This window comes from Muscardinus avellanarius (genome assembly GCF_963383645.1).
Source record: "Muscardinus avellanarius genome assembly, chromosome: 2".
NCBI classification, from domain to species: domain Eukaryota; kingdom Metazoa; phylum Chordata; class Mammalia; order Rodentia; family Gliridae; genus Muscardinus; species Muscardinus avellanarius.
This window is the reverse complement of record NC_137787.1, coordinates 31,311,590-31,335,469: the sequence shown is the minus strand read 5'-3', so window position 1 is coordinate 31,335,469 and position 23,880 is coordinate 31,311,590. Positions and strand designations below refer to the sequence as shown.

The following is a 23,880-nucleotide window of genomic DNA, read 5'->3' as shown; positions in this document are numbered from 1 at the left end:
TATAAATGTTCTGCCAGTATTTTCCTTAAGAAGACCAAATTCATTGTTTATATGACAAGTTTTCAAATGTCCTATTTCTTTTAAACTATACTCATAAGGTATGTAGGAAAAGAAAGACTTCAAGAGTCTAATGTGTTTTCATAGCTAAAGGATTTAGTTGAGAAAGCAGGATGAGGGGACGCAGGTGCCAGACATTGTGTAGAATTTGCACTTATGCTCCATTAATTGCCAGCATATCTTCGTCTCCCTTCTCCTCCCCTCCCCCACTAAATCCCTCTGGAAAACAGCAGAGCAGCAGGCCCAGGCTGGTACCCAGCAGCAACACCAGGAGCAGAAGTAGCCAATTACCCTCCAGAATACAAAAAGGGCAGGGGGGGGGATGATGCAGTTACCTAGCAACCAGAAAGAGCAGAAACAGCTGTGTAGCAGGCCCAGGCTGGTACCCAGGCAGAAACAGGATAGCCAATTAGCGCACTGTATTTAATGCTGATGTGGTTTCCTAGTAACAAGCTGTACAAGTCTGTCTGTTGCATTTTGTCCCCCACCACAGACACACACACACATTTTCCTCAATCATGCACAGTATTACTATTTGCCCTAATTACTGTTTCTCAACTGCTTCAAGCAACCATTATTTTGTCCCCAGAGAAATTGGAAGAACTCAGAAAAAAATCTTCTGTAATGACAGTATTTAGTTTCAAATTCAGTTTAGCTGTAAGCCATGAGACACTAAACAACAACAACAAAGGATGAAAAAAGCCAGAGAATTAGTCCTTTGCCTAAATTTATAAGCAACCTATGGTACCCACCCTACATGCAAGTATATTTACATGTGAAATAAACAGAAAAATATTTAATAATGCCTCCTATCATTTTGCCATACACAGGATTTTCAAATAGGTTGAATAGCCCGTGTAGCTGAATTTATTCATATTGATTTTCTGACACTCTCTTCCTAAACACTAGGAACATAAAATGTCTTATTACCCATATCAGAGAAGGGAGATGTATCTTTTGTTGCTCTTTTTAAAATACCAATACCAGTTTCAAAAGGCTCATGGCCAACTGAGAATTCAATATGAGGAATCATTATTTCCTTTCTATATGTTGAGTACAAGTGAAGGAAGTTGTATATTCCGTGGTGAGGGGATTCAAAACACCTTGTTATATGTTCATAATCAAACAATGAATTGCATTAAAGTGACAGTAAGCTACATGACCACACAAAATGAAGACAGAAAACTTTTAATCATGACTCCACAGTTACTCTAAATACTTTTCCTATCTCATCTTGCTGTTTATATATAGAAGAATATGTACCAGAGTAACCTTCTTTGGAGCTTTATGCATTTGCACACAGATTATATAATTCTACATTTCTTAGAGCATCCATCAGACTCCTAGAACCTCTTTCACTTAACACTAGCTTCAATATTGGAATCATCTATAGTCCTTCTTTAAAAACATCCCTGATATAAAAATAGCAAGGGTTCTAGAGAAAGATGTCAGATACCATAACAGACCTAAGAGGGCAATTCTCTATCACTAGGAAAAGGCCTTTTGCAACTGAGGATGGTCTCTACCATTTGCCTGCAACAAATGCATAGCTTTTACTCTCTTTAGTTCATCTAGTGAAATATGTAAAACAATTCCCCAACATACTTGGGATTTTTTTAAAAAAGTATATTTTTTTGCCTGAAAAAATGTATGCACCACTTAACTAAATTCCATAGATCAAATGTCAATTACAATAGTAAAAAGAGGATACAATCAGAAGTTAAAAGGAACAAAAGAAGCCCCAGTATGTTTTATGATAGGTGAGTGGTTTGTAATATGAAAGTGCTTTACATTACAAATTCATTTTATTGTGCAAACAAAAATGAAAGGGATCTTATATGAAAGTAGATAAATTTTGAATAGAAGAAAGGAAAAGATACAGGGTCTGAAAAACAATGGGATCTAATAAGTAAGGAGGCTGGGTTTAGGACAAAGCTGAAACTAGATTCTATAAGGAACTAGAAACAGGGTGCCCTAATCTTCTGTTCCCTAAAAGTTTACAGGGTCCAAATCTGGGTCAATCCCAACAGACGTGCAGTGGAAGGTAAGGTAAAAAGAAATGGGAAAGACGATGGTGAGCTTGTCACTACAGGCATGCCTGAAAAATTTAGCTGGACTGCACTACACTAATATAAGCTACTTAGGTCCTATGACTGGTGACTGCGCATGAGAACATTGCAAGAAAGAGGATTAACTCTAGTGCTGGTTAGTTGAATAGCCAGCACACTAAAAAGTCACCACCTTTTTATTACTTCAAATGGTCTTGCCTCTCCCAACATTTAGCTTGATAACTGTCATGTCTTTATCTTATACACACACACACACACACACACACACACACACACACAGTATTTAAACAAATGATTGGGAAGAAGCTACTCTTAGATAATGTAGCAAATCCAGTGTGAGGGGAGGGGGAACAGTATGAAATGGGGTAGAGATGAGAATACAGCCCTAGTTCCCAACTGTCCCCCATAATACCTCCCAACTAACTTAAAGACTCCTAAAACTCTATTCGCTGTCTTTCATAATTGACAAGTAAAATAAGAAGCAGAAAGTAGTGTGTTACAGCCCGGTTGATACAGGTTATGTACTCATCATTTGCGTATTGCTACCAGATCCTGAGTGAAGGAGGGCAGAGGAAGGCTGCCGAGGTAGGAAGAGAGGAGTGGAGGGATATAAGATTAGGTACTTAGATGGGAAATTCAGAAGAAAATAACTGAGCTTTAGGAAGTAGGCTTGCCCAGGGCCACCCAATTGCCTCCATCAGGGTAGGAACAAAGAGACATTACCAGATTGGGAAGAACCAGGCTTTCTCCATTTGGTACTTGGGAAACCTAGAAGAGTTCACGGTGAGAGAGATTCTCAAACCATTCCATTGATTTCTCAGAACTAGCTTCCTTAAATAAAGAGTTTTCCTGATTATCCATGATCAAGGAAATTTCTGCTCAATTCAAAACTGAGTAATTTTCAAAGACTCATCATTTTATAAATATCTTTTCATCTGTCCTCAGATTTTAACTTTTTATAAAAGAAAATCATTCACAAGGTTTTGTTGTTGTTGTTTTTGCGGGTCTAGAGATGGAACCCAGGGACATTCTACCTCCGATCTACACCCCCTGCTCGATTTTTTATTCTTTATTTTGAAACAGGGTCTCACCAAATTGCTGAGGGCCTCACTAAGTAGCTGAGGCTGGCCGTGAACCGTGAACCTCTGATCTCAGCTTCCCGAATGCTGGGGTTATAAGCATGCACCACCACGCCCGGCTCACAAGTTTGTTTTTTAGAAAGGTCTTCGTAAGCTACACATGACTTTCTTCAACTCTACTTTTTTTTCTGAATTCGAACAGAATCGCTCCATTTTTGTTTCAATACCAGGAGATGTATGAAAATTATGCCTAGCACCAGTAAGTTCTAGTAGCATCCTGTTAGCCATCACGCTTTACAAAGCTCTATTTTAGCTTTCCTCCACCTTCTCAATATAACATGTCCAGCATGGCCACGATCATCATTGTCATTAACACTCTCACTGTACCAGAGAGCTTCTGCATATTATCTCTTTATTAGAGGGACAATCAATCTAAAGTTCACACTTGACCTTCCCAATATCTGTTTTTTTATTTGCACAGACATCTCATGACCCACTTTGTCTCCCTCTATCAAACAGAGCTGGCCTACCCTTTAACTCTCAGAATTTATAAATTGTTATTATGCCCACTGCATGCTCTCAAACGAGATTCTTTTTTCCCCTTCCTATCCAGCCCCCTGCATCCCGATCTGAGAACAGGTTCCAGATATAATGACTTCATTAAACTATATTTTAGGCTTTTGCATAAAAATCTCAGAGACAGAGGAAGATATGACATCTAGTATGGTGTCTCAAAAATTGTTTATAATGAAATACTCATTAATTTTGTGTTTTTTTCTTTCATACCAATTCTCATTTTAACATGGTTATTTACTGTGTGACTACCAATTATCTATTAAAAGGACATCTGGAATAGTCATCCAGCAAAGCCTACATTTATTACCATATTATGACAAAATAAATGTATTTGCTGTGTGAATGCTAAGTTTAAGTCATTCTACTCAATATATATTTACATCTTCATAAATGTTAAGAGCTACTATATTACTAAATTATCATATCATGTAAAATTCTAAGATTATCCCGAAACATAAAATTCTCCCATCAATTTTCTCCACCACTTCTTTTCATACTCCTTTTAAAATTGCTTTAAGTTCCTATAAATGCTAAATCCAAACTATCGAACTCTCCCATTAAACTCCTCCACCTTGTAAACTGAACATTTAACCCTTATTCTAGTTTCTACTCTGTAATCGGGGCCTAATGAGTTTCTGCCTCAACACATAGATAAACTTCATTAGCAGCCATGTGTCTCAGCATATTAAAGGCCCTTCAGTGTCTTAAAATTGCCCTGATTTAGTTGCTATTGTAGAAATTCAAAGAATTCTGATCTGTGGCACTGAGAAGTTTAAAGTGGGTGACAGGCCCCCTACAGTTTGACATTGAGGTATTTAATTTTATCCTGCTGATATGCCTGACCTTGAATTACATCTTCTATTTATATAAATCACTGTATTATCACATTGGCACCATTGAAAAAGATGAAAGCATCAGTAAACACCCTGTCTAGAAACAGAAAAGGGAATTTTTGTTCCTGAAAGTTCCATGGTGTCTCCTGCTGCTGATGCAAGCCTCTGCTTCCAGTCGCCCTCCCTTTGCCTCTGTCGCGGAATGGCCTGCCCTGGTTCTCCTTCAATGTCTACTCACGGCATGGCGCCGCATACCTATGGGTACCTCACACTTGTTTGTCAAGCGAATGAAGACTACGTAAAGAAAAAAGAAGCAAGATGACTTAGTAAGTAGGACGAGAGCTAAGGGACAAGAGGGATAGGCCAGATTTTAATTTTGCCAATGTGGGGTTGCAAAGCCTAGGCTGAGTCAGTTTTACATTTATGGCCCTCAGTTTCCCCTATGCGATAATCTTCCTCTTTCTTATTTCATAGGGATACAGATTAACATGTGCCCCTTTGATGATTGAGCTGGGACTATTATTAGAAAGTCTTTCCTCGATCATAAGGTTTTAAAGAAAACAGTAACAGTAATGAACATAAAATACTAGCTAGCTGGGCATAGTGGTGCACGCCTACAATCCTAGTGCTTAGGAAGCTGAGAAAGGAGGATCTCAGGTTCCAGGCCAGCGTCAACAACCTAGAGAGACCTTCAGGAACGTACCCACACCCTGTTTCAAAATAAAAATGGCTGGAGGTATATTGGAGGTAGAATGTCCTTGGGTTCAATCTCTAAGACTAAATAAAGAAATAAAGAAATTTGCTACCATAGTAGGCCTGGAAATAGAAAAGCATTACTCTGTAATTTCCTTCTATTGGCTCCCCCCCCCCCCTTGTGGTACTGAGGTTTGAACTCGGGGGCATTCTACCTCTGAGCTATAGAACTATACCCCCCACCCTATTTCACTTTTTGTTTTGAAACTTGGTCTCACTAGGCTGCTGGGTTTCGTTACTTGCTAAGGCTGTCCTTCAACCTGTGCTTCTCCCCATCCCAGCCTCTCAAGTCTGGGATTACAGGTGTGCACCGCCATGCCCAACTCTTGCACTCATTTGTCGGGGGGGGGGCACTGGGAATTGAGTCCAGTGGCATTCTACCTCTGAGCAATACCCCTAGCCCTATTTTATCTTTATTTTGACACAGGGTCTCACTAGGTAAATGAGAGCCTCACGATTTGCTGAGGATGTCCTCCAACCTGCAATCCTCTTGTCTCAGCCTCTCAAGTACTGGGATTAAAGGCTTGCATTGCCACACCTATCTTGGCACTATTCTTAAATACTTCATGAGATAATATATTTAAAGGTCCTCCAAACTATTTAGAGGAGTTTTCATTATCCTTTGCATTTAAGCTATGTATATTCCATTTTCTTTTCAGAACAGATTATGAAAATAAGTTCATCTGACATTTTTGTTCACTGTTAATATCACACAAGAACTCAGACTGAGGCAATAGTTTTTCCAAATCTTTGCCCAACCACCTATTAGCTGTGTCTTGCTGCGCAAATGATTGACCTCTCTGGGACATCTCATTTTCATCATCTATAAAATAAAATAACATAATACCCCTGCCATTTAATATAACAACAAAAAGGGTTAAGGTTTATAAAAGACATAAAATAATGCCTGGCATATAGCAAGTGCTTTGTAGGTATTTGTCGAACAACATAAACAAATTATAATTTAAACTTTAAAGAGCTTTCATTATGTGTATGATATAAGTACTTTTGTTTGCCTTCAACACATTTGTCCTTTGGTTTGAAATATTTTTAGCTACCTTTGCCAAACAAACTAGAAATCCTGATTAATCGTAGAGATTGTGCTCCCCCTTGATTCAATACAGCTTTCCTCAAAACAAATATAAAATGCTAAGCAAACTGCACACTTATATTACCATTCCACCTGAGAGCGCATCCTCTTGTATCTTTCAGTGTATAACCTACCACCACCTGGGTTCTCTGTTCCATCAACTCTAGAGAGAGTCCTCCAGGTAGGACCCAAGAGAACATGGCTTCCTCATGTCTCCCTCCACAGTGGCCAGGGACCCAAGAATCGATTGCTTGCCTGCATCTGGACTTTACAAATATGACTCACTCTTAACAACATAAATGTGGAAATGCTTTTATATGAATCTCCAAATTTAAAAAGTCTGCTCACTTAACAGGAAACACTATTTCAACTTTGGGCTTTTCCTTCTTCCAAAGAGTAACCAAGAAGAAATATAGAAAATAATTATTTCCATTTTTGCACTGAAAGTACTAAGATGTTAACGAATCATGTTTTGCTTGAAATGGGCATAATAAATTTTTGTTAATTTTGAGAGTGAAGGTTCCTTGTGAATGAAAATATAAGGATTCTTGAGTTGATTCTGAGAAGATGGATAAAAGTATGGTTGTAGTGTGTGAATTACTCAGAAAGAAAATATATTATACAAAGATGAGAAAATAGAGTGGGAGACAAAGGTGTGCAGTGGCTTGGCCGTTGAAGGACATCTGTACACTCGTGCCAGCTCTGAGTGCTCTTCCCAATGAATAAACCATATGTCCATTTTCATAAGCTTCCTTTCTCTAAGATTTTGCTACTTCACAATACTCTTTGTCCCATACCCTGCCTCATCTTCTTCCACCTCAAATCTGGTTCCTCCATCCCCAACTTCATCTCTTTGAACAATCAGTATTTATGCCCGCGCTAGCAGCCTGAGCATCTGCTACCTTAAAAAAAAAAAAAAAATCACCGCATTGTTTTCTATCCTCCAGGACAAAAAGTTTGAAGGATTCAGCATCCTCAAAACACAGCCACAGAAGGAAAAAAAAAATGCAGATATTTTCCAGCTCAGTAAATTCTATCTATATAAAGATTAAATGAATACACTTTAAAAAATCTTCAATGCAAGCAAATGCATGTTACCAACAATGTATTTTCTGTCTTTATGCAGAGAAGATGAAGACTCACACTTTTGTTTTATTTCATTTCATTCTTGCAACTGTGTCTCCTTTGCAACATATTACCATATAAAAGAGATATGGCATATATATAACTCTGGAGAACAAAATGTCAATATTCCTCTCTCTGGAATGGTTTTTTTGTCTTTTTTTTTTTCCTGTCTCAAAACACCTCTCTACCTGAAAGATAAGACATATTTCCACTGAATTCAAGTGAGTTCAGTGCTAAAATAGCTTTCCTGAATCCATGCAGAGCCCATTTTTTAACACTTCATTTCAACACTTGGTCAGCAGCTCTCCCCACTCCACTCCTCCTATCATCAGACTCTTTCCCACCCGAATCACCGTAGCTATATACCTTTGCCCTCGAGCTTTTACCAGCCATTTCCTTTATATGTTTACACCTAATTCGATCCCATCCTTCATGCTTTTTTCATTATTCTGAGTTCATCCACACCACATAAATTATCACCTTTGTTTTCAGTTCCACATGTGCCCCATTCACACCAATTCCAAATAAATACTTCTGATTCCCATCCATTTAAAACAAATTAATTCATATTCTCACTCCCATCCTCTAGCCCTCGCACTACCTCCCCTCTCAGCTATTTCTCTCTGTCTTACAGCGCCTCATTCTGTATCTATCCTTGTCTGTGAGGAAGGGTTTACAGGGAAAATGCCTTGGTGGGAGCTTGGCAACTGCTTCTGAGGTGCCTGAGGAGAGCCTTTCTCTACATCACTGCCCACCTCAGGGGCCGGTGCTTCCAGGGCCAGTTTTCTCCCCACACCCACTGGTCAACCACCCACTGAAAAGCTTCTTACTTTTCGGTGGTACAGGTCGAATGTCCCTTATGTGAAATATGTGGGACTATAAGTATTTCAGATTTTTAATTTTTTTCTGATTTTTGAATACCTGCAGACACATAATGAGTGATCTCCTTTATGTTTTCTATTCACCTTATACACACAGACTGGAGATAATTTTATACACTGTTTTGAGCATGCCTGAGTTTTGATGGTTCTCAAGAAGTTGCAGACATTTGGAGAATTTGGGATTTTCAGGTTAGGGGTACTCACGTTGTTTTTAACTCTGGCTAACTCGCTCACTTCTAGTTTCCATAAAACTGTTTTCACTCTATCACTAATCAATGTCAGTAACGATAGTAACAGCTACAATCAACAACAACAGCAATAGCTGAAACAATACTATTTTTAACAAGCTTTTACCTTTTTAACCAATTATCATTCCTCACTGTCAACAACAATAGTAATAGCTACAATCAACAACAACAATAATAACTATAGTGATCCCAGTGCTATTTGTAATCAGTTTTCCCTATCTGCCAAATGGTTTTCCTTATTTAATCCTCAAAACAATCTATGAGGTGGATGCAACTCTCCCTATTTTACAGATAAGGAAATGGAGACTCAGAGAAGTAAAGTAATTTATACAGGTCAAAAGTCTAGAAACTGGTAGAACCAGATCACAAACCCAAGTGTACCTGGCCACAAAGCCTGCTGTCAACCATGAAGCTGCCTTTCCACGGAGGAGTCTGTCTTCTGCAATCCACTGTAAGGCATGATGTGACTAGACACTAGATAGAATAGTAAGCACCAACTTGGTAATAACCCCGAGTAGATAATGTTCACAAAACAAAGCATCAAATAATGCATCAATCATAAAAGTTACACTTTTGACGACTCTGTTGGTAAGAAGGGATAGAGAAGAAAAGAATGCTTTGGATTCCCCAAAGAATCTCTGCTTCCCCAGAGGGCTCCAGCTTCGATAGAAGGCAGGATATAGCCTGTCTTAATGTCAGCAATTTAGGAAGGTGCCCACGATCATGAATTCTACTGACCCAACAATCTCAATGTTCTTGCCTCATAGAGCTTTCTCTGGTTTCTAGGGTAAGGGTGGGCAGATGAGTCATGCACAGAAGCCAGAGAGCACTGCAATGCCATCATACTTTACTCACTGAATTTTGAAAGGAATAGAAATGTAAAAAACTACTTTTGGGACAGAAGCAGGGAGCATTAGCCTTGGTGTATATAGAGGGGAGCGTAGAACTCAAATTCTGATGGGAAACCATGGATGGAACTCTACACCTGAGCCACAGGATTCAAAAGTTCTATCAGGAGACTATGCCATGAACCAAGCAAGAGCACATGAGAAAGTATGTTCAGAATTACAGGAATGGATGCCTAAGTCCTATGTGCCTGGAAGCCACCTAGTTCTCAGCATCTCATAGAGTGACTTGAGGTTCAAAGCAGTGATTTCTTCTAGTCACCTCTTATGTGTTCATACTTCAGTAAAGTTCTTCAGTACTGCAGAAAGACATTTCATAGACCACCAGAACATCAAAGTTTAAACGGGCCTCAAGAGATGGATTATTTGATCATTATTATTTGCCTCTTTCCACATGTGGAAAATGAGGTCCACAGAAATAAAGAAACACACTTGAGGTCACAGAGCTAGCTAGCTAGTCACAGAACTAGAACCCAAACCCAAGTTGCTCTAATTTTCCAGTGTATCCATTCATGGATGGACAGTCCCCAGCCCCCACAGAGCTCCAGACACCACTTCTACCTCCTATGTAATCACCCACTTCTCTGAGAAGGCTCCTATTCTCTCAATTATATCTTCAGGGATTTTCTGTATTTGGCTTGCAGCAAGTAAGCTGTAAGCAAAAGCCATGCAAGTAACATACTGCTAGCCACCCACTTAAAAACCACCAATCACAGTAACTGGTCCTAGTAGCACCCTAGTAGACCAAGAGGATCTAATCTCAAAGCAGAGAACAAATACCAGTTTAAGGATAATGCTGATCGCTCTCTTTTCTGTGTAAACCTTACTCTTCCAAATGACCTCACTACTCAGAAGATCAATACGATTCCTTGGAATTGCCACAGACATACTGAGTAAAACATACAGCCCCCATCCCTGCTCCATCCGCCCCTACCACACACACAGCAGTGTAATCACCTTAGCAACTTCTCAGTAACAAGCTCATTAAAAAGCAATCCTGCCATCTCTCCATAAAGCATGCGCCAGAGAACAATGCAAAAGAGGAGATACCAATTAATTACAGAATGATCACATCTAATGAACTCGGAAACCCTCCTGCTGTTGGTGACTTTGATGAAAAATCAGGGATGCTGGGAAAACCATGAACAGGGCCACCAGAGCCACCTTGTTTAACTGTGAACACTTTTAATGTACCTTCTCAGTTTCCAGTGTTGATCAAACCTGCAGAGCTACACTCATAAAACAATGACAAGAGTCTCTCTTTCACGTACATCCATGAGTCACGCTAGCAGAGCCCCCTTCTGTCAGCCTCGGGACCCTTGGATTCTAAGCTGTGGTTGGCATGGCTTCTGACAGCAGCTCAGGGCCAGCTGGTAACAAACCCACGTCCTGTGCCCGGGACATCCTGACGTCTCAGGGTAAGGAGTGAGTCGTCCCACTTCCCCACCCAGCCTTCCTGCCTGTCATCTTCTAGTCGGCACCAAGGCCACTTCTTAAACAAAGAGAAGCCCTTCCCACCAGGAGCCTAAAGCAGAGGAAAAGGAAGAACCCACATGCGGCCAACTTGTACCACTACCTGTGTGAGTCCTCTGGTGGGCCTTTAAGTGGGAGCTTTTTGTATAAACTTTCCGGCACCCGTTAAACTGGCAGCGGTGGACCCTCTTCTTGTTCTCAGGGCAGGCTTCCGTCCCTACCCCTCCTTGTTCACTGTCGCTCTGTCCACTCTTAACTGCCCCAGCTGGCGCCACGGTGGCCGCGGCTGCTGCCACCCCTCCCACCTTTACTGAGCTGAGCGCAGCTTTCTTGGCCACCAGTTTCAACGTCACCGTGCCATCCACGGCTGAGAGAGTCTGTGAGGTTTTGACCAGATGGCGGCTGAGCTCAGGGGACGAGGGGGGCGTTAATGAGGTCACTGCGTTGAGCTGGGCCTGGTTGACGGCTGTGTAGCTGTCCAGAGAAGAGCTGGTTGGCTGGAGGCTGAGGCAGGTCTCAGATAGCAACTTGTCCCGAGAGAGCAAAATGTCCACTGCAGAACTCTTCTCACAGATGGCGGCTTCCACGGGGAGCAGCAGGGGGTCCAAGCGCCGGAAGCTTTCCTCAATGCACGGGGGAGGAGAGGCATGGAGGAAACAGTCCAAGTCCTCACCAAAGGTCTCTGAGATCCGCCTGGGCTCCGTCTGTAGGTAGCGTTCCAATTCAAGACATGTCTGCAGAGAGGAAGGAGGAAGGGAGAGAAGTAACCATCAGAGGCAAAGAACACCGGGAGGCTGCACGTTGACAGGCAGAGAGGGAAAGACAGAGCGTGGCTGGCATAGAAGTGTGTTTGCTAAGAGGTCTGGTTCTGCTATTTACTCTCTGAATAATTCTGAAGGGTTCAGAAGGGTCACATCCTAAGACTGCAACTACTGTAGCTGAAGGAGAGCTAGAATCTCCAAAGGACTATCTCATACCTTCAAGACTCCAGAGAACATCAAATGCTAAAAATGATGAGCTCCTGCCTCTCAATTCAACTCAGCAGGTAAGACCTTTCAACTATCCCTAGAAGTTCTTAATGGGAGCAAGATACGGCAAGAAACAGACATGACTTCTGAGACTCGATTCAAAATGTGCTTGAGCAAGTCACAAAAAGAGGTTGATTTTTCAACTTGTTCTAAAGAACAAGTCATGGCCACTCAAACCACGTCCAGCAAACCGCCAACAGCAAGAAGCACCACAGCCATGAGTTCCCCAGCCAGGAGGAATATATATTGTTCTAAAGAGTGCCTACTGTAAACCTTCTAGATACAAGGCAAAATCCATTGTTTACAGCAAGTTATTAAAAATGCAACTGCTATGTACTATGTGGCAGGGGGGATGAATTCCATTACAGTGGCTTAGCATCTCTGACTACACAGCTACTGAGACTTGTTAAAGACAGGGTTCAATATATTCCTACATAAAAATTTTACTTGGTGAAGAAATAGATAAGAACCCCAAAGTATTTTTTCAACAAATCTTCACTCACAGTGCTCATAAGTCTTTGTAAGAGAATGGAAGCACTTCTATGGTAAAAGCAGGATTTAAAAGTTTGTGTTCTAAAGCTATGTTCAATAAAAAAATTCTGCTGTTCTACACTATTATAATAAACTATATTACTAACTTGCACCATTGGGCCAATTTGCACCATCTTCTGGCATTCAGCAAGAAAACACGAATAGCAAATTTAAAATGTAACTAGCTCCAAATTAACTGCCTCCATAGTTCTGACTCTAGGTTTCTATTCTGTTAAGGTTATATTTTAATGATATACCTAGTTGTGTTGTATGTGTCAAGGAGTTTATTTTGGTGACATTTCAAAAGGTTGGTTTTTAAGTAGACTTCTGGTAAAACTCTGCATTACTGAACAGAAAACCAAATTCTTAACTGTGAATAAGCCTTGAGTTTCACGGTTGATTTTGAAGAATATGAATTAATGAATGGTTCCAATTTATATCCAGTATCAATGTCACAAGTATTCATTCAGCCACTGTGCTCACAGCAAGGCACAGGGCATTGTATGTACAAGACACAAGAATAGATCCATGGGATGTACATGCAGGTGCAGAATAAACATTCACAAGCTAAAGGTGACATGACTTCATATAGCAGTGTGATACCAAAGAAATAACACACGGTAAGGTATATTGGACAGCTGTTAGGTAGTCAGTGGGTAATGAACCTTCTACTCCAAAATGGAGGTGTCCATCAAGGAAAGCTTACTGGAAAAGTAAGTATTGATTTTGTTTTACTTATTGATTAATTAATAGCCCCGGCTCAATATCTTCTTATCATTTTATATTATAAATCAATACTGCAATGTTATCATCTTCTCAGTCTAAATATTGGTATTCCATGTCTTAAAATTCCATGTCTTAAAATTTTCTCTTCCTTTTTCCTTTTTATTGGTAGAAATCATTATTTGCTTCTCCCCAATACTGAAACCCATAGCTCCGGTCAGTTCATCCTTCTCCAGAAACCTCTCTTAAGCTTCCCCTCCTCCTTTAAACCATGACCTATCAAACATAGTAGCTTGCACCCATCATATCTGGCAACGATACAATTAACTGTATACTATTATTTTGGCCATTATACCTCCTCTACTCCTCACAACCCAACTTCTGACACCCTACTCTGGTACCTACCTTACTCTTGGTACCTATTCAAGTTTCCCAAAACTGGAACTGTATCTGTACAGGTCTCACACTCTCCTCCTCCAAGTGTGCTATTTTTTTTAAATCAAAATCTGTCTGCTTCTGTTGTCTGCTTCTCCAGTGCCTCTAGGTAGTTGCTTTTATATTATGCTCATTATTTTATAGTTATTTTCAGTAGGAGAATCCAACATCAGCGGGGGTAGAAGTAAAAGTTTGCTGTTTAATTTCCAGATATTTGAAGATTTTCTATGTATCTTTTCATTACTGATTCCTTGTTAGTTTGTGATAAAATAGCATACTTTATAGGATATTGATATTTTCAAACTTACTGAGGCTTATGTGATGGCCCAGAGTATGGTCCACTTTGCTGAGGCTGGCACTCTTAGAAATGACCACTAATACATGTCTTTGGGAAAGCAATTGTAATGCTTCTTGAGCTTTGCCCAAAGAGATGAACTAGATCTTTAAGGCATGGATATGTTCCAGGTTAAAAAAAAAATTGCTGAATCATGGGTTATAGGATGTCCTTGAGGTAGTTTCCTGCCTCCCACACAAGGACTAAATCACACACCCAGTCCCTACTGTCTATGGATAGAGTTTTAATACGTCCTGTCCCTATATACTCTCCAGGGCAAAGATTTGAAAGTCACTAAGAAATTGATTGATAGGGGCTCATCTTTCTTCAGAGAGTTCTGACTAAAATATTCTAAATACGTTTATACACTATTCCAGAAGAATTAAAAAAATGACTTTCCCAGAATTCTCTGATTTGCGTCCCCGGAGCAATGAGTCCTACATATGACCTAAAAACAAAGATACTTCAGTCACTAAAATCTGGTACTCTTCAGAGTGGCTGTAACTTTCAGTCCAGATGTAGGGCACTGTTGTTCCATGTGAGACTTAGAGAAGCAGGAATGCCCATACGAGGGTACTGTGCACCCTTGTAAAACTCATTATAGAGATATTTCTATCTTGAGACGCCCACCTTTTATAATATCTGCTGAAGATGAAGCTTAGATAGGAAAAAGCTTGTAAAACTGAACCTATAGTGACGGGTTTAACGATTTTCTCAAGAATGTGGAGATGAAAACACTATGGATGAAGAGGACGTTAGGATGAGACTACTTCCAAGCCAAAGAGAACATTTATTTCCATTGTTCATTGGAAATAAGTAGGAAAACTTCCTTAATCAATGCCTATGATGTTTAATTGGAGTTTGAGGTATCAACATTTACTCACGGATTTTAATATATGTACAAACATGTAATATGCACACAAAGTACATAAGAAGACATGACAAACTAATAAAGTTCTTCCTAACTCTAGCCACTGAAGGAACCTATAAACAAAGACAATCCAGGAGCAATAAGCATAGAGATTTTGGTTTCTAAATATAATTATCCAGAAATAGGAAGCAGCACTCCTTGGGGAAACAGTTGTTTTAAGGACTGGGGCAAAGAAACTATAAGGTAAGTCTAGAAGAACTTGCAATCCCAAAAGATAAGGAAATGCTCATAAAGAAGCCAGGTCTGACAAAAAGACTCAGCTGCCAACTTTTTATTTAATTTTTATTTTTTATAAGTGGAACATATTAAAAGTGGTGTACTTTTAGGTTGTGCTTCATGCACTTCCCCCTGTCCAGGTTAACCATGTTGTATTTATGCTATTACACATATTTGTATGCAGCTCCTCCATTGAACAACCTCAGCTTTCTCCCTCTTCTATCTTTTTCATTCAAGCTTTGCTGAGATTCCCCCTCCATCATCTGGAGTCCCTCTGGTATTACCACTACTCCCTAGCTTGGGCATATTAGAGAAAACATATATCCCTTTTCTTTCTGTGCTTGACTAATCTCACTTAACATAATGTTCTCCAGTTCCTTCCATATTCTTGCAAATGCTATTATTTTATTCTTCTTTATAGCTGAATAGAATTCCATTGTGTGTATTTCCCATAATTTTGCAATCCATTCATCTGTTGATGGAGATCTAGGTTGGTTCCATATTCAGCTGCCAACTTTTAAAGGCACTCTCAATGGCCAAATCTGGACAATTTGAGAAAACACACACACACACACACACACACACACACACACACACACACACGGATAATGCTAATAATGGATTATAATGGCCAGGTGGTGGTGGTGCATTCCTGTAATCCCACTACTTGGGAGGATGAAACATGAGAGGACATGAGGACAGTCTCCACATTATTGTGAGACTCTCAGCAAACTTGCAAGACCCTGTTTCAAAAACAAAAATTAAAAATGGACTGGAGGTCTATCTCTTGGAGGTAGTACTGCCTCAACCCCCAGTATCACAAAAAATGGATTATAACCCACAGAATAAAATGTAACTCCATACTGATATTAACAAATGATTGAATAAATAAGTAAATGAAGGGGGTCAGTTCTTCCTTACAGTAAATTTACAATTAATAAACACAGACAGGTTGATGGAAATAAAAAAGATCACCATAAGGCAAACAACCAAGTAATAACAATAGCAAGTAAGAATCACCAATGATGCTAAAATTAGTAAATGAAAATACATTAAAAATAAGATACCTGCTTACTCTAAAGTTATCCTGCAAAGATATTTATTAATTATAAAGACAAAATCATAATTTTTTGGCACAGTAACCTGGCAGATACCACTTAACCATTTGATCAAAGTTAACAGCACCAGGAATAAAACATATCCATAATGTATATCACTAATATGATATAATACACTAAAATATTCTGTGATATTGTGACATTCCTGCCAAAGATGCAGAAAAAGTTCTTTCATAAGAAAATATCAGACAAATCCATACTGAAGAGCATTCTCCTAAATAATTAGCCAATATTCATTTGTTATATGTATCAAGGTCATAAAATAAGACCAAGAAACTGTCGCAGATTAGGGGAGACTTAAGTAGATCCTGGCCTGGATCCTAGGCCACTTAAAGGACATTTGGTTGGAAGAGCAATGTAATTTAAATAAAATACATAGATTATTAATGATATTTTATCAATCATCATTTACTGGTCATGGTCATTGAACTACAGGTAGGTAGATGGAGGAGCAAACTAGGAGTGCCTCTAGACTATAAGTTTAGATACAAAGTTCAAATGTTTGTCCACCTGAACCAGAAATTTGTTCTACTCCAATGACACTCTAACTCGCAAACTCCAAATCTGAGTCGGCAGACATCAGTTTAATGACATCAAGTCTGCTTGTCTGAGGTCTCACCTTGGGAGAGATAAGGCTTCCCTCAGCCTGACCTCACAATACAACAGAAGGCTTGGATCACTGGATCAACTCCCAGCCCCTGAAATCTCCTTAGAGTCTGCAATGGGAAGAAAATATTCCCAGGTACAAAATTATTTTCTTACGTATTTATGAGTCACAAATGAGCTTTATGAAAACTCTGTGATATCTCAACTTTGAAGTGCATGGCTGCTGCTTCTCCTCATCTCTAATAAATATTACCTGAAATTGGTTTTGAAATGATCATCCTGAAAGCTCTATTAATACTGTCTTCATGCTTTTCATAGCCTCCTTACTTGTTGAAACATCCTTATTAAAAGTAATAATCCAAGACCTAGTTTATAAAAAAGAAAAAGTTTCCAAATGTATTACTGCCATATCTACTACTACTGCTTCTATGATAGGTTCCAGAGACAGAAGTTGAAAGACAACAGGATAATGCAAACCTTGCAGTATATATTAAGCCTATGAAAATCTCCCTGGTAATTTTCATGGGTTCAAGAAACATGTAAGACATTCGGTCATATATGGGCATGATGCCAAAGTTACCAAATGGCTTTCATCTAACCTGTCCCCTATCTCGTCATAAATCACAAGAAACTTGCTGGTCATGATGGCAAACATCTCTGTCGCTTTTACCATTGCACCCACAGCCCTTCCCTAAAATGTTTCCATCACCTATTTTTTTCTCTCTTTACTTTCCTTCACTCCCAGGTGCTTCAATCTTTCACCTACCCTCTCACTACTGATTTTATTTTTCACTTAAAGTTCAACATAGATCTCCTGTAGAAAGCCTGGCCTAAAAACAAGATAAGGACAATGTGCTGATTGCCAAATGATGACAGACATCCCTCCTCGACCCTGGACAAACAGCATCTCCAAAATGCATCTAAACATCTACGGCTTGATGGAATGCCTGGCTTATTAAGACAATGATCTTGAAAACAATGAGTGCAAGCTGGGTGTGGTGGCAGATGCTTGTAATCCCCACACTTAGGAGGCTGAGACAGGAGGACTGTACAGGTTCAAAGCCAGCCTCAGCTACTTAGTGAGGCTCTCAGCAACTTAGTGAGACCCTGTTTCCAAATAAAATATAAAATAGGGCTGATGGTTTAGCCTGAAGGTAGAAAAGGCCCTGGGTTCCACCCCCAGTACCACCAAAAAAAAAAAAAAAAGAAAAGAAAAGAAAACAATGGGTGCAAACTCTAGACTCAGTGCCACCGCCCTTTAAATAAAGTGTTTAGAAAATAAAACATTCTAATTTAATTTATTTGTGTTTTATAAGTTGAATATAAGACAAAACCATTGGTACAATATTATTTGGAGGCTTTGGATCCATATATGCTAAAGTTTATAAAAGGAAGAAAGAAAGAAAAGAGAAGAAAGAAAAAGAAAAAAAAGGAAGGAAGAAGAAAGAAATTGCATTTTCTAATGATTTTTTTTCTGGAAGAATACAGAGTCAAAGAAATAAAAGGCCACCAACCACCACCTATGTTACTAATCAATTATCAGTCATTTGGGGTTCCTTTATCCAGCTGCCCTTAATCTCCATTATTCCACTTATCTCACATAAAAGGGCCAAGGTAAAAAGTAAAATGGGATGAAACAAATTCAGGAAAGAATATAGATGAAAAATCATGGAGAAATGTAGCTTTCCACTTCTTGGAAATGCACAAAATCAGCCTTTCTCTGAAATCAGATTTTGACCTAATGATGATAACTGATGATGATGTTGATGATGATGATGACGACGATGACGACGACGACGACGACGATGACGACGATGATGTTCTTGTTGTTCTGGCAAGGAAGGGGTGAACTTTAATTCCAAGAAAGAATTTTCACCCAGGTAATTACTCACACAGGTGAGCTGCACTTGGCCACCCATGGGAGCCTCTTTCTGACATTTATTATGTGTGGTTTTGTCACATGCTATTAACTATGGTGCCATATTCCCCTAAGAGTATGAAATACAGAAAGAGAGAATGAAACCCCTGCTTTCTCCTGGGAGGGTCTCAGACAGAGCTCAATTACTTTTTTCTGCTTTGAAATCTTCCTACCTATCCCAGAAAGAAAGTTCAGAATGACATAAAAACCAGCTACTAACTGGGGGGCAGGGAATCTGGGTTTCTTTTTCAGGCCATCTTCTAAAATACTCATTCTTTTCTAACTTCTTAGATGTGGAATGTCTGGCTTAGCAAAAAAGGCGGTCCTCTGGCTCCTGAAACCAACTTAAAAGAACTGCAGGATTACAGAGATTGATACTGATAGGAACTTTGTGGCTTTCCCCCTTCAAAAAAATGATATGATGTAATGATTCTGACCTATCTCTAGTCTTTCCAAATTAGGTCAGAGTTGAAAATTGGGAAAGGCAAGTGGGAAGCATAGCCAGAGAGCCTGGGCATCATTTTTCCCAGGGGGTGGGAGAGAAGAAAGCAGCTCCACGATTAATATGCTCAGAAGCCCATGGGAGAACCGCAGCTGCCAAGCACTTGAACTTCATTGCCTACTTTTCTGGGTTTCAGCATTTTAAACTGGATTTGAGGGAGAGGATGGTCACACTGAACTTACTCCTAGCAGAAAGGACACATGAGCCAGTGGCAAAAATCAACCTCTTAAGGCCTAGAGAGCGTGTCTTAAGATGATTTAAACAGATGCTTGTTTTTCTTGATTTTCAACACTAGATAATGTTAGGGTAAGTTAGGAGAGAATGAATTTTGTCTAGAAAATGCTGGTAAGCAAGTATACAGTAGATGTGAAAACCTCTTACTGCATTTTTTAACTATTAGGTTAAAAAAAAAAAAGCCCACATCAATAGCACACCCCAGAGGTACAACAGTATTACACATTACTGTCAGAAATGCTGAACTCCACAAAATAACCACAGCACTATATCCAATGTAATGTCACATTCCTTTCCACTGTTTCTCACATCAACTGGTTGCTGGAGCTAAAATCAAATTAAACATTTCCCTCCAGTAATCTGTAAATTCCAAGAGACAATGCTGTGAAGATTAATTTAATTCTAAATAAACATGAAAGTTGGAAGATTTCTATCAAAACTTCTCCAGTGTTTCTCCTCCCCAAATTATTTCCAACATACAAAGAAAAAGTATTTGTTTGTATATTTTTCCATGGGGAAGTCGAGGAGGAAGGAGACAAGATTAAAGGCCTGGGGGAGAGGATGATGTCTTTGAAATTACTTTCCCTGGGCACATGATGCAAAGCAGCCTCAAATACCCCTTTCATCTTCCAAGGATTCCTTAGTTGCAGTGCATAAAAGAAATCCCCAGAACAACTCAAATCTAAATTAAAGGTTAAACTTAGCCTTAAAAGTCACAGGGATTGGGCAGAGCGAAGAGTGGTGGCCTAGGTCTCAGCTTCTTGGAGAAAGGCACAGAAGTCCCCTGTACCCCCAATAACTTGCAGACACCTTTTCCTCATTCACAATGTCTGTGGTCCTCACAATTAACAGAATCCATGAGGGACAAAATGGCCCATGAACAGACAAGATCTTCCAACTTGCTTCCACGTTGCCTCCAGATGTTGCCTCTCAGAACATGCAGACCTGAAGTTGACTGGTCCTGCCTCCACCCACAACTGCGGTTAGATCTTAAGAAGAGTTGTTGCTATTCCTTGGCTACTGGACTATACATTCCAATTTTGGTGTGGTCAAGAAATACCTCTATCCCCTTAGTATCCGATCTGGACTCTACTTAGGTTCACATAAACTAGTGGGAATCCCACTTGCTAACCTGTAGCTTGAAAGCAAGTTCAATAGATGTCTCTCTTCAGTCATTACATTTCCATGGACAAATTGAGATTCACACTTTAAGAGTCAATGAAAAAAATACACTACTGCTACTACTACTGCTGCTACCACTACTACTGCTACTACTACTACTAGTACTAAGAGCAAAGGGTTAGATGTGGACTCAAAGTCCACATTTTGGAATAAAAAATGCAGAAGCACTAGTCCAAACTCTACTGTGGCCCATGACAATGCCAACCATCCCAGCTCCACAAAAAAGTCCAAGGCCTTGGGGTAAGACCTCCCTTCTGGGGAGTAATGGCTTCCCAAGAACAACAATGGATCTGACAGGTTTTCAGCTTCACCATTAATTTCCCATAAAGAGCAGTTTTCTTGACAAGCACTTGTGTCAGGCAGGGCCTGATGCTTCAGAAACCTGTAATTATTCTTGGCTCCCCGCCCCCCACAGCCTCTGCACCTGTGTCAGTTCCAGGCACCAGCTGGCCATGTCTTGCCTCCTGCCTCTTAAGGGGGGAAGGGGAGGGGACCATCACTGAAAACCCAAATTCACATTATCCACTTCTTCTTCCAACATGCAAAAACAAAACAAAAATTTTAAACTCACCCATCCCATCTTTCCCTTCCCCCAACGGATCTTGCTAAAGGAAACAAATAAACAATTGGCTAGAGAGCCCGCATTCAAACCAAAATTACTGAAAGACATAGTAACACGGAAAGGTCTGACAAGGGGTTATTAATGCTGTTTTGTAGCCCACTCTTACACCCCCCCACCCATTCCTATTAACTTTGCACACACATTCACACGCACTCCTCAAACTCCCCAGGCCCCTTTAATGTCGATGGCCAAGACTGGAACATGCCGAACCAGTGACATCATCTCCCCTTCCTCTCCCAGATCACTTGTACAGGCTGACTTAGGCTACTGGGATTGTTTTTTTTTTTTTTTTTTTTAATCAAACTCATTCCATTGACTGCCTCCTGGAATACTGTTATATCCTTCTCAGTTGGGTTAATTAAATATAGCCTTCTCCTAACCCCCATAAAAAATGTACACACACACACACACACACACACACACACACACACACACACAGAGTTACTTCTTTGACTCCAATCACAGTTGTACACATGTTCAGCGTTTCTTTCTCCCACTGGCAGCTTGAGTTCCCTGAGAACAACAGGTTCAAAGCTCTCTGGACCCTCAATGGCAGCTGTAATTTAGTGGCTGGTGATCAGAAGAGACCTGCAGAACTGGGCACTTTCAGGAACCTCCAGTGTGGAATGTGGAAGGCAATGACCAGGCACCAAGGGGAATGTTTGCTGTACTCTTTTGACCTCATAAAATGGCAGCCCTAAGCAGAATGAAACCAAGGTCTACGCTGCTTTTCCTGCCTACCTGGTGGTACCTTTACATCATCTGAGATACTTGGAATCAATTTCCCAAAGTATTTGAGGGGGCTGATGGCTGAACCACTGTATTGCTCACCCTAGTTGAGGAAAGAGACTGGTTCATGGAGAGGCAAAAGAAGAGAAGGTGAAGAGCACTGGGCCTGGAGCCAGATTGCCAGGGTTCACAGGTTCTACCACTTACTGACTCCCCTACTCTGGAGGGTTACTTAACCCTCCTGTTTCTTAGCTTCCTCATCTGTAAAATGTGATAATAGCAGTACCTACCACCTAGGAGTGTTGGAAGAGTTCAATTAATGGAAATATGTCAAGTGCTTAGAACAGGGACCAGCATGTATATTGTAGCCATTACATAACAAGTGCACTTTTCATTACCCTTCCAAGAGGACAATAAAGAAATGTTATGAAGGGCATGGAAATGGAAAATAAAAAACATCAAATAATTACCAAAATAAAGCAAACTGGCTGGATATCAAAGTCTATGTAAGCAGAGGGCTCTGAGTGAGACAATCAGCTCTGACTTCTGGTTGAGTGATGGTAATCTCTCTGAGCTCAATTTTCCCATCTACCAGGAGAGTAAGCTCATCTTCTACAGAACCTAATAGTCTGGGATTCTTATAATGCCCTGAAAAGTAAGAGAAGTGTAAAGACCCAAAAGTGCACGGACCCATTCAGAATAGTGTCATAGGAACTGATACAAGACTCTGCTGACAATGGAGTGGAAAACAAAGGGCTTTGGGATGACCAAGGAGAGATGGGTTTTGGATCCTCCTCTGAACAGGGATCTCGGGGTCTCTATGAGGCCTGAGACACTCAATAATTCAAATTTACAGGATACCATGAAAATTTAATTCCCTGACTTCCCATGGACATCAGTTTTACCTGCATCCAAAATGCAAACTTCACTAGAATGTGAGTCCCTTAAAAACTGGTACCCAAAGTGTGTCCCGCCACAGGCATCTATTGAATGAACCATAAATGAATGGATGCTCAAGCAGTCCAACTCAAATGATAACAAGGATCGCAATCCTAGGTAATCGTGGAGGATCCCCCAATGTGATAAGTGACAGAAATTCTTCCTCTTTCACCAAGAGTATAAGAAATATTCTGTATGTGTTTATTACCAACAGTTCTCATGTAATTCAGCAGTATTTTAAGCTTTAACCATAAGTGTTATTGACTTATTTTTCTAGTTTTTCTCATTTGGAAAAAAATTTAAATGTTTACAATCTGGGATGAATTCAGTATTTTAAACTGAGAGGCAAATTTATTTAGGTTCACAGGGTGGGTCTCAGAGTACACATGTGTGTGGGAATCAAAGCCATTTCCTTGCTCCCCAGAATGTTTCTGTCCCTCTCCTTCTGTTCCCTTCTTTCTCCGCAGAAAGAAAGAAAGAAAGAAAGAAAGAAAGAAAGAAAGAAAGAAAGAAAGAAAGGAGGGAGGGAGGGAGGGAGGGAGGGAGGGAGGGAGGGAGGGAAAGGAAAAAGGGAAAAAAAAAAACCACCACGAAGAAAAAAACAATAAAGACAAGCAGACACATTCCTGTTTTTAACTCTCCTTTTTCATTGTGATAAGACCCCCAGCCTGGGATTGGGTGTCATTCCTCTCTTTTTCCCACCCCATACCTCACCTTTCCAATAAATCACTAATCCTGAGTGG

The 23,880-nt window shown here is 40.0% G+C and overlaps 1 protein-coding gene across 2 annotated transcripts in view; it reads right to left on the bottom strand.

Moving 5' to 3' along the window:
• KLF7 (KLF transcription factor 7) overlaps positions 1-23,880 on the bottom strand; it is a gene marked incomplete at both ends in the record, with an annotated part of 83,576 nt that overhangs the window by 29,468 nt on the left and 30,228 nt on the right. The window contains one exon of one of the 2 annotated variants that reach the window (XM_080689543.1): positions 11,193-11,823. In XM_080689543.1, the coding sequence (XP_080545669.1) occupies positions 11,193-11,823 (631 nt within the window). The remainder of the gene's footprint in view (positions 1-11,192; positions 11,824-23,880) is intronic. The other variant, XM_080689544.1, reaches the window with a different exon arrangement.